The sequence below is a fragment of the Vidua macroura genome, chromosome 5, assembly GCF_024509145.1.
Source record: "Vidua macroura isolate BioBank_ID:100142 chromosome 5, ASM2450914v1, whole genome shotgun sequence".
NCBI classification, from domain to species: Eukaryota; Metazoa; Chordata; class Aves; order Passeriformes; family Viduidae; genus Vidua; species Vidua macroura.
This window is the reverse complement of record NC_071575.1, coordinates 26,174,235-26,190,477: the sequence shown is the minus strand read 5'-3', so window position 1 is coordinate 26,190,477 and position 16,243 is coordinate 26,174,235. Positions and strand designations below refer to the sequence as shown.

The 16,243-nt window shown below is 41.5% G+C and overlaps 2 protein-coding genes across 10 annotated transcripts in view; one reads left to right on the top strand and one right to left on the bottom strand.

The window, feature by feature from the left end:
• Positions 1 to 2,432: 2,432 nt before the first annotated feature.
• RESF1 (retroelement silencing factor 1) overlaps positions 2,433 to 16,243 on the bottom strand; it is a 28,985-nt gene continuing 15,174 nt past the window's right edge. For 7 of the 9 annotated variants that reach the window (XM_053978415.1, XM_053978411.1, XM_053978414.1 and 4 more), the window contains 4 exons: positions 14,897 to 14,981; positions 5,573 to 10,877; positions 4,757 to 4,831; positions 2,433 to 3,614 (listed from right to left, as the gene is read on the bottom strand). In XM_053978415.1, the coding sequence (XP_053834390.1) occupies positions 3,472 to 3,614; positions 4,757 to 4,831; positions 5,573 to 10,838 (5,484 nt within the window). In that variant the 5' untranslated portion in view covers positions 10,839 to 10,877; positions 14,897 to 14,981 and the 3' untranslated portion in view covers positions 2,433 to 3,471. Of the gene's footprint in view, positions 4,381 to 4,756; positions 4,832 to 5,572; positions 10,878 to 11,522; positions 11,609 to 14,896; positions 14,982 to 16,243 lie in introns of those variants that run through there. The other 2 variants (XM_053978416.1, XM_053978417.1) reach the window with 2 other exon arrangements.
• On the top strand, positions 11,843 to 14,734 carry LOC128807822 (uncharacterized). The gene is made up of 2 exons (XM_053978438.1): positions 11,843 to 13,218; positions 13,304 to 14,734. Exons 1-2 carry the CDS (start codon positions 12,841 to 12,843, stop codon positions 13,547 to 13,549), a joined length of 624 nt encoding a protein of 207 aa, XP_053834413.1. The 5' UTR covers positions 11,843 to 12,840; the 3' UTR covers positions 13,550 to 14,734.

Sequence of the window (16,243 nt, the reverse complement as noted above, 5' to 3'; positions counted from 1 at the left end):
ATTGGCTTCTTCAGCAATTAATTTTTCAAGAATTTAGATTCAAATTATGATAAGCAAATGAAGAAGGACATGACACAAAAAGGACAAAGAATTAGGAGCTAACAACAACTGCTGGAAATCAAGTTTGTGTTAGACCTTGCTAACAGGCAGCGACTCTCTTGGAGATGACAGCTAATCCACCCTGTCACCAAGCTTTTAACAGAAACCTGTCCCTGTTGGAAGGGCCACTGGAGTAACAGAAGTCAGGACAGGAGAACAGTTATTTCAGAACAGAATTCTCCTTCTGTATCTTATCATGGATACACAGACTAAGTCTCCCAAGTAAGGCAAGTAGATATACTTACTTTGGTACTTGTGCTTAAGCTCATTTTTGGGGGGAAGCAGTGTGACACCCTGTTCTGCCTTCACCACTGAGAGCTCTCCAAATAGGTTTGAGTTGTTTTACTCCCACTCTAGGCAGAGCATCCTGCTACATGGTGAAACTTGCCTCAGGGAATTTAACTTAATTAATTTCCAATTATTAAAAACATTTGAGCAGTGATTTGGATTTTTCTTTAAAAAAAAAAAACAAACCACCCCCAAAAAAACCCCAAATATTTATGCACAGGTGCACTTTTTTTCCCCCATTCCAGGCCGAGCTTCACTCCATCACCCCAGGCACCTCTCCTCCCCCTCTTGCAATCACTGCAGGGTGCAATACACTCAGTTCTTTCATTGAGGCAATGGGCAGAGCAGGGCTACAAAAAGACAACAGGGATTTCTTCTGCTGGAATCCCAGGAAGACCTCTGACCAGCTCCATATAGAGAAAACAGCACCTGCAGGTTTCCATGTCTAGTCCTCATTAACTATGCATTTGGCCCTTCTCCTGTTCCCAACACACAGAACAATGGAGTGAGTGAGGCTTTCATGAAAACACTGTGGAACAGCTTTCTGCAGTTTCTTACCTCCCTTGCCACAAAGCCTCCCAGGAGTACAGAACAGCTGAAAGCCCCTTGCACTAACCCAGAAGAGTGCCTCCCTCACAGGCAGCAGTAGGGCTACTCATCTTACTGCACTTTCTAATCCCTGAGAGCCTTTCTTTACACTGTGTATGGAAACTTATCATCACAGTACTAAATGAGTGCAAGTCCACAAAATCAGTGAAGTTTACAGAGCCATTAAACCCTAAGAACTTACCGTGTCTATTGAATAGCCACCTCCAAATAATAAACATGTCAATTTTGTCCTGTGCTCTCTTTCCAATACTCTTTTTATAAAAAGTATATTTTTATCATAACGTTTCAAAATTTAAGGTTTAGGGACTCATGCATCTTGTCTGCAGCTGTTAAACATAAGGTCTTGTCAGGGGTGAAATTTGCACTGGATGTACTTGCACATCAGAACAGGTTCAACCATAGCTGCAAGAGATGAAGAGCAGAAACGCTGAGATGCAGCATATGGAAAGTTTTTCTTGTTGGCTCCTGTGACTGCCCATTTATCTTGTAGTTGCTGGAGATGCCCACAGGTGAAACAGGCAGTGCTAGAGACAGTTGTATCTGCTCTGTATCTGTCTGTCAAGCCAGCATGACCATGATAAGGTCTGGTGTTTACATGTGACATTTATGCACAGATCCACAGTGCTCATTCTGTGGAGCAGATGGTCTCCAGGCTTTTCTCTGTAGGTACTCCTTGCAGCCCTAACACTGCTCCTTACAGATGTTTTCCTTCCAGCAGCTGTCTGAATGGATAGTGGCCAACTTATGAACCACAGCAATTTACCAAAGAGATTCCAGTATCAGCAAAAAGTCTATCCCAAAGATCCCAGCCATACCAAATCAGTGTAGGCACAAATCACCATGTAAACATTGTCACAGAGATCTACTTCTTGGTATAAGGGAGGAAGAAGACACAGCTGCCTCCACTGGGACTCAAAACTGGCATTCTTGCTTATTGGATGCACAAGATCAGTGAGAAGACCTCTCCAAATATTTAGAACATAAACATCATGGGTCAATGGGTTGAATAATTTCCTACTGAAAAGAATTCACTCAAGCATTTATGTCAGCTTCATGTATCAGTATGCAGAACAAAACTCAGAATTAATTCCTGACAGGAATTCTGTGTTGCTTGTACTGGGTACACTTAAGGCTGCAATAAATCTTCCTTCATGAGGGCAGTATAATACATATAACTAAACTCTCAAGAAAATGAAAAACCTTTTCAGAGTTGACAACATTATTACAAAATCCTCCAGTGGCAACATTCCCCACAGACTAATAGTTTGGCATCCAGAGAGAGAAAGAAACTAATAAAATTGCAACTACCTCCTTTTAACAAGGAAGATCCATCACTTATTTTAAAGCTGCATTTCCCCTACAGGAATATCTTCAATGCCTAACTAACTGCAATAAGCACAACTTCATATTTTTAGAACAAAAAAAAAGACAAGATGTAGTCCTCAAAAGTTTATTTCAAGTATAAAAATTGTTCAGTAAAGTATCTACAGGTTTTTTGTTCAGCAAAAAGGTTTAGTAAGATAGAATCAAGTACCAAATCTCTGTAAAAATATGATTTGATTTAAAATTTTGAATAACAGTGAAAAGGCACTTAAACAAAAGATAGCCAATGACAAATACAACTGTTATGTCACAGTGAATGTGTAAGCAAACATTATCTAACACTTTATAAACAAAGAAATTATATTACAGTCTAGCTGAACTCAACAACATAATCCAGAGACAAGAGTGAATTCGAACTCCCTGCACTTCAACAATAGAAGTGCAAAGAAAGAGAGAAAGACAAGCAAGAGAAGTCTTCAGTAAACTAACGGTCTGCAACACTGTGTTCAAACTAAGAACTCAGAGTTCAGTCCATACAAGCTCCACAAAAACAAATGTAACAAAACTGGGTAGCAGCATAAATACTTCATAAATGCCCCTGATCTGTATGCTTGCATTGAGGGGTTTATATTTCTATTCCCAGCTTAGGAAAAAAAAGTTTCTACAAAAACAGAAAGCCTTTTTAAGAAGCAAAACCATCAGACTACTCTGAGTGGGAAACAGAATAGTAATGCTTGGGAATCCACTGCAGTCCCTTTGCAGCAGAAGTATTTTTCCACTGCCAGCAATGGAAAGTATAATAAGTAGAAGTTTTTGAGAATCAGGAAAGAAAACAGTTTAAATGAGTTTGTTATTTTTTGGTCAAGATTCAATGAGCTACTCTATCTTAAAAAAAAAAAATAGAATCAAAAATGCCAAAAGAAACAATATGTTTAAATCAGCATTTACAGCACCAAAGGATATTTGGACAATAAATACAGAATAAGATGGTAATTATTCACAAATATGAGGAAAAAGGGAAGGAAATTTTCAACACCCACCATAAAACTGTGGGCTTTTACAATTATTAAGCAACATGAAGTAAACAGAAAAAAAATCATCTTTAGTGTTGGCATTTTTTTTCTCAGTAAGACCTTTGATACAGGAGTGCTATCAAGACTTTTGCATCTTTTTTTCCAGATACATTTTCCTGTAGGTCTGAAACATCTCTTTTGAGTCTTTGACAGGAATGTGAAGAGTCTCTCCATCTCCTTCCAGGATCTGTATAGCTGTATCAAGGGGAATACTGTCCTCAGCTGCAAGACAGGACAAGCATGTTAAAGCAAGAGTCTCAAAGGACTCTACTCCTTATGCATGTGGCACCTAAGACCTTCCAGTGTCAAAAAGGATGCCACAAACTTCCTTCTTAAAGCACCAGGCACTCCAGATTTAAAACAATCTCCAATGCATCTTTAAGCACAAAATGGCTATTTGGGTGTCTTCACAGGAGAGATTTCTGGAGAGTATTAAGAAAGGTATGACAGAAAACATGCATTTGTGAAAGGAAGAGAAGAAGCAAGAGGAAGAGCTAAAATGATGGCAGACCAAAGCCCAAGGACACAGGCAACAGCAACAAAAGATGCAAAGGTTGCAAACTATGTTAATTGCAACACCACAAGTATCAGCATGCAAGCCCTCTGTTCTAAAGCTAAGAAGCAGATAGCAACAAGGCTACAGAATGCATTTTGTTTCCTGTTAGACCACTAGAAAAACAAAACTAGAGCTAGAGAGGTACCTAAAGCAAAGAAACAAGGACAGCTGGGAGCAACCTCACCCAAGATTCACAAAGGATGGAACAAACAAGATCCTGAGATGAAAGTTGCCACTGTTGTGACAGTTGATTCCTAGAGGGTATAAAAGACCATCCAAAAAGCAATTTTCCATTCAAGAGAAATGAGGAAGATGTAATAGTGGCCCCACTTTTTCTCTGGGTGTCATACAGATTATCTTGTCCAGACTACTGGGACACACAGGTCCTGGAACTTATGAGCACAGGTGTTATGTGTGGACAGCAGCAACGTACTGTGAAAGCCAGATTTATTTAAAAAATCACTTTCTGTTTTTGCACTAGATTCCGCTACATCACTTTCTATATTATAAAGCATGAAAGAGTCTTTATATACAATTTAAAACTGTATTTAAATGCTGTTAATAGTGCTACATCCAAGTTAATGGCACAGGAAAATTTCAACATTTCCAACATATTCATAAAGCAATAAAAAGATACACAAATCTTTGAGACTTGTAAGTCTATTCTGTGGTATCCATTTAATCAGGAGAATGAGTAAATAATAATTTAAAATGCTTTATTAAAGTTTACTACTGTAAAGGAACATCTAAAACCAAGCAAAGAGGATTTAACTTGTACTTCAAATGGGACATTCAGAAGTCACTTCACCTGTAGAGACCTCTTCCAGTTTCTTTTGCTTCACTGGTTCACATTTTAACCAATCTTCTTTTTTACTCTTGACACCTAAAAAGAAATTTTCAAAAAATGTTTCTGAGGTTCCTTTATCACAAGTTTTGGCCTCTATTCAGCATTAAATTCTAACACATATACTAGCGCGCTCAAAAGGAAATTTCCTTTGGGTATGAAAATGACTCCAAGGGCTGATATATACAGGTTAAGAAAAATAAAATACAACATTTGACATAATATGCTTCAGAATGCACCATGTAAAATGTTGAAAAACGGGGTAGGGAAGAAGAGAAGGGAAAATGGATGTTTAAAGCAAAGATGGCAAAGATTATGGGGACTATGGGCAGGGTATGTCTGGCCTAAGCCCACTCTATTCCTCAGTGTCACAGAAGATCTCTCCCTCCTCTGACCAGCCAGATTATGCACAACCAGGTGAACAGTGAATACAGATCAGATCACCTTTGGTAACTATGCCAAGGGAATCTACTTTCTACAACCATGTCAAGCTAACTTCTACAAGTACTGCAGAATGACTTCTCCCAAAGTTACTTGAAACTGCCATGCTCTAAAGTATTCCAATTTCATTCTCTAAGACTTACAGAAAATGGAAGGAAAACTCCCATGTTCTTTTTCAGCTGAAGACACAGCTGTGGTCTGTCAGAGAGCAAGTTAGGATATCTCAGCCTTCAGCCTCTACAGTCCCATGTTTTCACTGTCTGTAGCTTTGTGCAACACGAATTTAAAAATGAATACATAGTTTTTACTTACAAATGAATATTTAAGAGACCATCATACCTTCTACAACGACTTTATCTCTTTCTGGAGAAGTCTTTGCAGCTAAGCTTTCTTCACCAGGGGCTGGATTTCTGAACAGTATCTCTGGACACAGCTTGAACTCAAGGACTTCCTGTTTGCATGATTTCTCAACTGTCGAGACAGACACATCGTTTTTTGAGTCGCTGCTTTGTGACACTTTGGTGGTTCTATGCCAGACAGGTCTGACAGGTGATGTCTCTAATTTTGTCAGATAGATGCGCTCCTGTGCTGTACGTTTAAATGCCACTCTGTTCAGGTAGTGTTTCTTGGGTTCCTTTTGAAGATGCAGCTTTAGTCTGTTATTTCTTCTGTTTAAGTATAGAAGATTTTTATCAGGAAACATTTTCTCAGAGCACTTGTCTCTGTTTTGACCGTCAAGAGTTCTTTCTTTGCTAGAAAAGAAGTTTTTAGACATGCTAGAAGATCGAGCCCTTTTTCTCTGCAGTTTAAGCACAGAGCAATCTGCTAAGGAACTCCTTGGTTTCCAACCATTTTCTCCATTCAGTTTTTTAACTTTGTCAGCATTTAGCAAGCAATTATGTGCAAGCTGCTTAGAACTCTTTCCTTCGGATTGTTTCAGTCTTTCCTCTTCCAGCTTTGCTTTCTTAAATTCTCTCTTCCCAACCATATTTTCCTTCAACTTCCGTTTGTATGGCTGCTCCTGCAAAGGATGAACTTTCACAGATTTATGCTGAGAATATTTTGTGTGTCTTGATTTGAAGCCTACAGTGCTACTATCTGAGAATTTTACAGCATCAGCTCGGTAACTACTCAATTTTTTATGTTTTATTTCTGCTGGTAATTTCACTTGCTCTTTGACACTAATTCCTACGTCTTGCCTAAGCACCTCCTTTTGTTCCTTACAGTTTTGTTCTTCAGCTGAGTTCTCTTCACAAGTTTTAATTTTTTGCCCTTGATTGACTTCAGAGTGCTTAATTTCAACAGTTTCTGACTTCACAGATTGGTGAATGTCTGTTTTGGATTTCATGATCAAACCGGATTTGGTTGTATCTTTTGAAAGGGACTCAGTTTTGAAAACTCTCTCCTTCTTTATGGACAACTTTGCCATGGTGTCTGCATATGTATGATCAGTTTTTTCCGGTAACTCCTGGGAGGCTGTCTGGTGTTCTTTTTTGAAAAAATTAAATTCTTTACTTGACACTTGGGTTCCTTTGTCAATTTGCAGATGTTCCTTCGAACTGCTGCTTATGTATTTATCAGCATCCTGGTTTTCAAAGGAATTAACTGGTCCAGTTTTTTCCTGCTGTGTGGTAGGCAGTTTGCATTCATTATCCACCTTCAACATAGGTTTTTTGTTCATTTCGGAAGTGTATTTGCAAATATCTTTATTTTTGCTAATACTGTCTGGGATTTTTTCAGAAATTGTCAGGTCTCCCACTGCACGGTTTTCCTTTTTCAAGGTATCAGATTGACGGTTGTTTTCTTCTGTCTCTGCAGAGTCAGTATTTTCAGCTTTTGAAAGCTGACAATCCTTTTTCTCTGAACCAGATGTTTCTAATTGAGAGGGACAGTGTGGTGTTTTATAAGCTACAGCTACACCACCCATTAAAGAGCGATCTTCACTTTTTTCACTGGGGTTAGAAGTTTCTTGTGGGGTTTTTTCCTTCTCACATAGATCCTGACTAGGCTGGACCCTGCCTTCAAGGTTGTCCTTGTCAGCTGAAGCCTTTTCTAACTGTTGACTCACTTCTCTCTTGCTGTCACTAGAGGGGCACTGGTTGTGCCCAGGAGACAGTTCTTGAACCTGATCAGATCTTAACGCTGCAATTTTAGTCTGATTTACTGGGTCCTTCAAATGAGAATTCTTGTCACAAATTTTAACCTCTTTTTGAGACTGATTCTCTGTCCCTTCAGCCACTGAACAATTTTGTGCTGCTTCTTTTGTTAGCATATCAGCACCTTCAATGCCATATGGAAACTCTTTCATTAGAGCAAGCAGCTGATCTTTTAGATATTTACTAGGTTTTGCTCCAAAAAAGTTCACATCCTTTTCCGTGCTATTTTTACTGGGCATGGAATTTTGTTTACTGTGGCCTCCTGGAACAGCAGGTGCATTTGTTTTAGCAGTTACGCTGCTAGAGGAATCCAGTGAATTTTGAGCTAACATCTGATTTATATTAGCAAGACTTTCTAAGGAATTTTCAGGATGCTTGAAAGATGCCTTGAATGACATGTTTTGTTCAGAGGTAGAAACTGCTTTAAGAGGATTGCCACCGCTTTCCTTCTCCAAATGACTTGATGATTCTTCCAACATCTTTAGCAGCAAGCTCTCTCTTTGGGCAATGTTATTGCTCAGCTCAGTTTTATTCAATTCTGGATGTTGTTCCTTTTGCCTTGCACCAGACACATTTCCTTCTGATGCCTGTGTCTCATAAATTGACTTGAACATGCCTGCTATTTGTGGGTTATAAAATTTATCACCTTCAACAAGAGAGCATACACTAGAAATACAAAACATGTCATTTTCCAGCACAGCTGTGGATGTATCTCCTGCCTCTAACACACCTTGTTTGTCTTCATGGTCTCTTGTACCTTCTTGAGAGATTTGACTACAAAAATTTATGCCTGATTCAGGAAGAGGAGCCTTGTTTTGTAATCCAAGCTGCAGATTTCTTCTTGCCTCTTGTGCAGATTGACTAACTTTCCTTTGGTTTTCATCACCTACTTTGATCTGTTGCAAATCTGAGTCCACTTTTTGTTCCAGAACACAATCACTGGGTGATGACCAAGCATTTTCTATTGTTCCTTTGGCAGTATTTGCCACACTTAAACCATTTTCCCCCTCTTCTTGCAAGCTACATGTGCTCCCCAAGTTGATCGCTGGATAGGTTTTACCTTCAGGTGTTGGGATCTTGCCTGCCTGCTCATTTAATGTTTTTTGTTCACAAAGTACTAAAGGAGAGACAACTGCAACTTGAGGTTCAAAATTTTTTATCAAATTGGGAGTCAGTGTATCAAGTTTTTGTCCCACAGAGGTAGTTGTTACGGGCAAAACAGCCTCATCCATGCTAGCCAGAACATCTTTTTTTTCTCCCTTCTTTGTGTTTTGATTGGAGGGCGAAACCTGATTTGCTGTGGGGCTTTCATTTGACTGTTTATTTTCCACACTTACAGATTCTGGTGGATACTTCCCCCACAAGCGCAGGCATGCAACCAGCTCTTCCATAGAGTAACTACAATTGCTCTGGCTACAGGATGCATTTTCAGTAAACGGCGTTTTTTGCTGAGCTATCTCAGTCTGCAATTGAGCATCACCAGATGCAGATGTTTCTGATGCAGGAGACTTTGTGTGAGCCACAGATGCCTGCTCACCTTTCAGACTTTCTACATTCTTCTCACTAGTGTCTCTTAGCAAGCTTCCACCTGAGACAGATGTATCGAGCAGTGGTTTTTCACTACACAGGAGATTCGTCAGTATTTTATCAGCAGTAGCACCAGCTGTCTTCTCTTTCAGCACATTTGTGCTGCTCAATACAAACTGAAGAAATGATGAGTTCTCAGGGCCAATTTGCAGAGTCTTTGATGCAGTCTTGACAGAGCTCCCTGCTTGAGTAAAACACGAAGCATTGTTTGAGGAAGTCACAGTTCCTTGAGAGGAGGCCAAGGCGTGCAGATCTCTTTGTTCCACAGTGCTCTCAGGATTATTAAATTGAGCTGGGACTTTGCTCTGAGAGGGAATAGGAGTGAAGCTTGATGAAAGACTTCCCTGCTTCACCTGAGGGTTACTTTGAGTCACCTCCAATCTTCTGTTATCAGCACTGGCAAGGTTTTTGTCATTTCTCTCTTCACGTGAAACCATGAGTGTGGGCCTCTCTGTCCTCACTGCTTCAGATGGGGAAGGTTGTACATTTTGTTTGGGTACACATGGAAGACAATTAGAAGGAGAACATGGATAACTAGGAGGAAGAGGAAGAGCATTTTTTTCATGATAGATTTTTTTTTTATAATTATGAACTGTTTCAAGCAGGACAACCCTTTTTTTAAGACATTTCAGCTTTTCAGCCTCCCAGGCTAGTCTCTCCTTTGTAATTCCTACTCCATGTGTTGCTGCCGCTGAAGAAATCTGAGCATTAACAGGCCCATTCATCAAACTACTAGTCTGGCTCTCTGGAACTGAAGCAGGATCACTCAGTGGCTTTGAAGAAAGAGCTTCTATTTCTTTCACAACATCAAGCAGTTCTTTGGGAATGCCAGGGGATGACACAGAACTTTCACTAAAAGACCGATTTTCTGTCACACTTGCACTTGGATTACAGACATTCCTGACGGATTGACTGACTTCTCCAGATTGCTGCGGCTGACAGTGTTGCTGAATACTGTTATACCCAGGAGCATTTTTTGGATCCAGTGAGCACCTCTGCTGGTTAATGTTGTATCCATTAGGTACATTTTGCATTTCCTGTGGTACACCCATTGAAGATTGTGCAGCAGGTCTTGAAACACAGTTCGCAGGCAACAAAGATGGTGCAGAACATCCTCTAGGAGCTTCTGCTCCTAGAGCAGGTGCTGTCTGACTCTGCTGAAATTGTGGCATCTGTACATTTGTCCCAGTATTTTGATTCACTGAATACAAAACTTTACACTGATTATTGGAATTAAATATTTGGGGTTGGACATGTTGCCCGGAAGTACCAAGAGGAAAAGAATTATTCTGGGGATGAATGCCACCTTGATGTAGTGTTCCAAGTCTCAGGGAATTATGCTGCAGCATTTCCGGTTGCATGGTGTAAGCGCTGGTATTGGTGTACTGAGGCTCTCCAAGTACGTTCCTTACATTATTTCCCGTGTTCATTTGAGAGGACAGGGGGGGTACATTTCTGCAGGGATAACTGTAAGGATTAGAGACTGGCCAAGAAGTTGGTGTCATCTCTGGCCGCAAAGGTGAATTCTGAATGGGAGGTTTTAGACCTGTTACGTACATTTGTTGATGTCTTTTAACTGAGTATTTTGACATGAAAAAATTATTACCAGTTACAGATGCTCCTGGTGAGGTTTGATCTGAAGTTTTAAATCTTTCAGCATTTACAGCAGGGAAGGCAACATTGACAGTTGGCATATACACTATTTGGTTATTTTGAGCATGAGTGCATGCATTTTTAGAGGGGTTGGCATTTGTCTGAGGAAAGGCATGTCCATTAGGAAGTAACGGAGTGAAACATGCTCCTTCACTTTGCAGGTTTGTATTTACATCAGCATTCTGGACTGGCCTTACATTCCAGTCCATCTTTTCTTGTTTTCTTTTTCTTCAGGAAAAATCAAAATGCTAAAAAAAAAAAAAATTACAAAATTACAGCCTTTTGATCAAGACCTATTTCACTTACTAAGAAGTGATTTAGAATGCATCATGAACAGAACTGTTGAACCTAAATTGCTGGGTAGGAGAGTAACCCCACTAGCACAACCCATGGACATCAATACTGTCAGTGTCAAGTTGCATGAATTGTTTCCCAGAACACAGTTAAAGTATAAAAAGAAAAGCAACTAACAACTCTATTGACTATCTAATGACTAACAAAACCTTCACATTATTCTGCTAATTCTATTATCTATCAGCCTTTCAATTTAACAGTAGATTGCTGTTATTTACCATCTTCATCCAAAAACAATGGAAAAAACCCCAAGGCACGTGTATAAAATGACACAATATACAATACTTCAGAGCTAAACAAAATAAATATATCTATAGAATAAATTTCCTAGAATAAAATATAGGCCAGGGTTTTCAGACAATAAGACTCAATTTCAATTTCACCTTTAAATACAACAACATAAATGGAAAAGTTAATTTCAGTTTAGTAAAAATCTCTCATAATAACGTGGCCCATTAGTTTAATTTTGAGAAGTATGACTGTGCCACTAGTGAGCTACAAGCAAAGAGGCCCTAATTCTGTTGGTAGCATTAACTTACTCAGCTGGGAGAAGGCATAAAGCACGGAGATGACAGCAACACTTCTGCTACTGCAGTATTTACACCTTCGAGAGCTGACAGAGTCACATATCTCTACGTCTTCATGTGTTATATTCCAGAATGCACATGGATTACCAACTGTAGGATGTGGGGCTATAATTATCAAAGTGGTTAAGGCTTATGCTTCCCAGAAGGCCCTGTGGGACAGGGACAGCTGTAGGCAGGACGGCTGGAAGCCAGTGGAGGGGTGAGAGGCAGTTAGGAGCCAGAACACGCTAAGTGAATGACAGTTGGGAGCGAGATTGTGATTGGCTGGGGGAGCACGTGGGCAGCATATGAGAAGGAAGCTGATTGGATGATAGGACGCATGGACAGCGTATGAGCAGGAAGCTGATTGGATGGTAGAATGCGTGGACAGCAGCATGGCAGCTGAGCCAGCCAATGGGTGCCTGCTTTCTGTTGAATTCTGTTACGTCTCGGATTGGTTTCAGTTATGTCAGGTAGAGATTAAAGGTATAAAAAGGGTGTGATTTCTACAATAAACTGATCTCCTTCAGCTGCATGAGGGAGTCTGTGTCACTTTGTTCCCCACTGCTACAAATGGCTGGCCCAAATTGGGACCTATAAGGTGGTGCAGGGTGTGCAGTCTGCTCCAGCTGCAACTCCCACTAGGTCAAGGAACGAGCCGGGAAGAGTCCAGAAAAGGATCCAGGGAAGGATCCGGGAAGAGTTCAGGAAGGAACTCAGGAATATAAAAGTGTGCACACCTCACCTGGACGGTGAATAGACCAGTGGAAGCAAATACGGGAGGTGGAATATCCCTGGAACAAAGCAGGAGCTTGGGCCAGGTACGGTGGCTCCTACATCAGCAATCTGCTAATATGGCTGATGTGAAACTAAGCCCCCTGCTGGACTGGGTGTCTAATCACATTAAACATTTTCCCTGTAATGGACCCCTTCAATCAGAAACCTGGCAAGCGGTAGGACAGAGACTTTTCACTACATCAGGGACAATCACAGCAGCTATTAAAGGAAGTCACACGAATGTCAGCCATTACACAGCTTCAGAAGCTGATTCCCCTGAACCCTCAGCACCACCAGAACCCATAGACGACCCCAAGATTGACTCAAACCCTGCAGAATTGCCTTATCCTGAGATTAACCCAAGCCCTGCAGAACTGCCGTACTCCGATAAAAATCCCTGCGTGGCTGGCCCCTCAGTGTAGAATTCCCACATCGCGAGGAGGCAGCGGGCTCACTCCCTGCCCAAAAGGGCAACACAGTAGTCCAGCGATGGCAAAAATGCTGGGAAGACACCATGAAGGAGGGCAAATTCGCAGTCGCTACAGCCTGCCCGGTAATATATGTGCCAAACCAGCACCCAGCGTACCGAGAGCTAGACTATAAAGTAATTAAAGAACTGGGGATGCTACTAAAAGAAAGTGCCTTATCCTCCCATCACGCCCTAACCTACCTAGAATCCATCAGTACCACATACGTCCTCACTCCCCACGACTGGAAAAGCATAATGAAAATTATCCCAACAGCAGCGCAGTTTGCAGTCTGGCTAACCGATTACCGAGAGCTGTGTACAGCCCAAGTGCTGCAGGACAGAAATTCACCAATTGCCACTGCGCAGCTGAGCAGAGAGAATGCTTCCGCAGTCCCTGCAGCACAGGCAGCCTACCCACATGATGTACGTGATACCATTGCTCACCTAGCCCTGCAGGCCCTGCGGCGACTCTGGGGACGGGTATTGATCCTAATCTTCTTTTGCTAAGATTTTACAGGATCCAGCGGAGTCGTTCATGCAGCTCCTGGACAGACTGCATGCCACGCTCTCCCGACAAGTCAACAATGATGAGGCCAGAACTATTCTGTGGCAGCAACTTGCTTTCATAAACACGAATGAAGATTGTAGAAAAGCAGTGCTTGCTGTTCATAATCCACATATTTGTGATGTATGTGACACATTTGCAGATATGGTCAGAGCATGCCGAAATGTGGGAACTGCTGCTTATAACTAACTAACTAACTCTCTGGCAGCAGCTTTAGCTGTGCACTTCTGGGCTCCGGACACACATGTAGGGGTCAGAGCTGGCCGGCCCCAGGACAGGGATCGGGGTGAGCAGGGCTCAGGACAGTCCTGGCAGGCATGTTGGCAGTGCTCGGCTCGCTGCAGGTGGCCCGCAGCACCAGGAGCCCCCCAAGCAAGCCTCTGCTGCAGCCCTATCCCCATGGCAGCACAGCCACAGGCACATCAGGGACTGCCAGCCCATCAAGTACGGCAACGTCACACACAAAGCATGGCCCAGTGACAACAGCACAGCCGGCCCGGTGCTGCCACCGGAACATTTGTATCGTACATCCACCCAGAAGCAGCAGCCAGAGCACGGGGCCACTGGCAGCAGAAGCAGCTGAGCCGCACTCCTCTGAGGCACAAGGCTGCCAGCAGCAGGTGGGCGGCTCCCCCAGGGCAGGCACTGCCATAGCACAGCTGTCACTGGGGGCCGGGCCAAGCAGTGGGGATATCACTGCCACAGCAGCTGAGTGACAGTTGGGAGCGAGGTTGTGATTGGCTGGAGGAACACGTGGACAGCGTATGAGCAGGAAGCTGATTGGATGATAGGACGCATGGACAGCAGCACTGCAGCTGAGCCAGCCAATCGGTGCCACCTTTCTGTTAAGTTCTCTTAGGTCTCAGATTGGTTTCAGTTATGTCAGGTAGAGATTAAAGGTATAAAAAGGGTGTGATTTCTACAATAAATTGATCTCTTTTGGATGCATAAGGCGGTCCAGGTAGTTTGTCCCCCATTGCTACACCCAACAAACCCAAATGGGTGAGCATGTTACTCTGTGAAGTTTTTAGAGACAGCGTTTTCAAAGCCAAACACTATTTCAGCCTTCAAAAATGCACAAAAAACGCACAAAAGCCCCCATGACAAACTACAAGAATGAATGTTTGTCTGCATCTCAACAAGCTCTTCTCAGTATGGTCAAACCCAGCTAGCACAGAACAAACACCTTGCTTTGTGCAGGGTGTTAGACAGTCTCTAAACAGAATCTTTTATGCCATTTCTCCCAAATCACCAAGGCTCCTAACTTTCCTTCATGGGCTCTTCTAGATTTTAAAACTCTTCTAATTTCAATTTTGAGAATCAAAAGTATCACTCATATCTAACATATAAAAAATAAAGGACCCAGTGTTATAATTTTGTAGGTGTTATTTTCAAGATTCAAAGACAGCTCTATCTTTCTTCACTCTTTTAGTTTCTCTGCTCTCATAAGATACCAATAACAAAAGAAGACAGGAAAATGAAGTGGCATATGAAATTCATAAAAAACATTAACATCAGTGTCCAGGCAATACTTACAGTGATGCAGGAATCTCAGCGAAGAAAACAGGCTTTTGCATCCAAGGTAAAGCTTTCAGGCTGCTAATGTTTCACTGGGTATTTCCTGAAAAATGATTGGGGATGAAACAAAATCACATCCTTGAATTAGACAAATGGTGAGGAAACTTAAGATATTTACATTTTCTGGGCACGTAACTGCGAGAGAGGCAAACAAGACAAAGATACCAACCATCAGTAACTGTAAAATCCTTGCTAGAGGAGGAACTTTGACTACATGCAGCACACAACTTCACTAAGAGTAAAATCCAATCATTGTCACTGTCAAGACCAAAAAAAAAAATTAGGAAGCCCTTGCTGAAGCCAGGCTGGAGACAAGGGGAGGGGTTCATTGCAATGTTAAGTCCTATAACCTGTCCCAAAAAGAGCAGGGGTGGAGGTTGTAATGGACATAAATTGAAATACTTGTAAGCCATCATCTGAGTTGTGTGTTACAGGAATTACTATTAGAGGAACCACACAGGACCATCCCCAAGAATGGTCCTGTTGTTTTGAGCTAAACTACACTAATATATGTTCAAAGATAAAGGCCTTGAGATGACCAAGGCCTTGACCTGACTATTTCCTGGGGCAGTCCCACAAATTTGGGATTAAACACAAGTAAGCTGGTTATCAATAATTCTTTAGATGTAGCCCCTGTGTACCAGATAAAGTCCTGTGAGTTTCCATCTGAGGCCCAGCAGCACCCACTAGTTAAAGAGTCCTGGCCCACTTAGAGCCCACTAACATGGTGCCCAGCACCACAGAGTCCCAACTTGTTGCTATGACCGTGAGTTAGAGATAGGAATGAGATGGATGAGACACTTGTTTCTTTGAGCAGAATAGCTGCATCTTCATTGCACACAGCTCATTTTATATGGTATCAGAAGTGTGAAATACAAAGTGAAATACAAACTTTTGTGTCAGGTAAATAAAGGCAACCTGTGTAATTGTAATTGTGAAATGTGTGGAACACAGCCATGGGACAGTTATAAAGATGAGTTCTAATAAACAACCGAGGAAAGCATGGAAGAAGGCTTTTGAGCCAATCTTTTGGTTGCAAATAACAATTATAAGTCTTAAACTGTTTTGTAATAAGAGTATTTGAATTATAACTTTAGAATGTTGCTTTTGATAAGAATTTTTTACTTGCAATTAAGTCTTAAGCTGTTTTGCAATAAGAACTTTTGAATTATAACTTTAGAATGTTGCTTAGTATTAAGGATTTTAAACTGTAGCTTTAGAATGTATACAGGATTTAAACAGAAAGGGAAGTGATCCTATTCCAAGCTCCTGGAAAAGGAAGATGGACATCAAGGTTGCTGATTA

Bases quoted from the DNA above. Each gene is read 5' to 3' on its own strand.
- LOC128807822 (XM_053978438.1), top strand. From the start codon at position 12,841: ATGAAGGAGGGCAAATTCGCAGTCGCTACAGCCTGCCCGGTAATATAT. The intron at 13,219-13,303 runs GTACGTGATACC...TCTTTTGCTAAG, and splicing joins AGGCAGCCTACCCACATGAT to ATTTTACAGGATCCAGCGGA.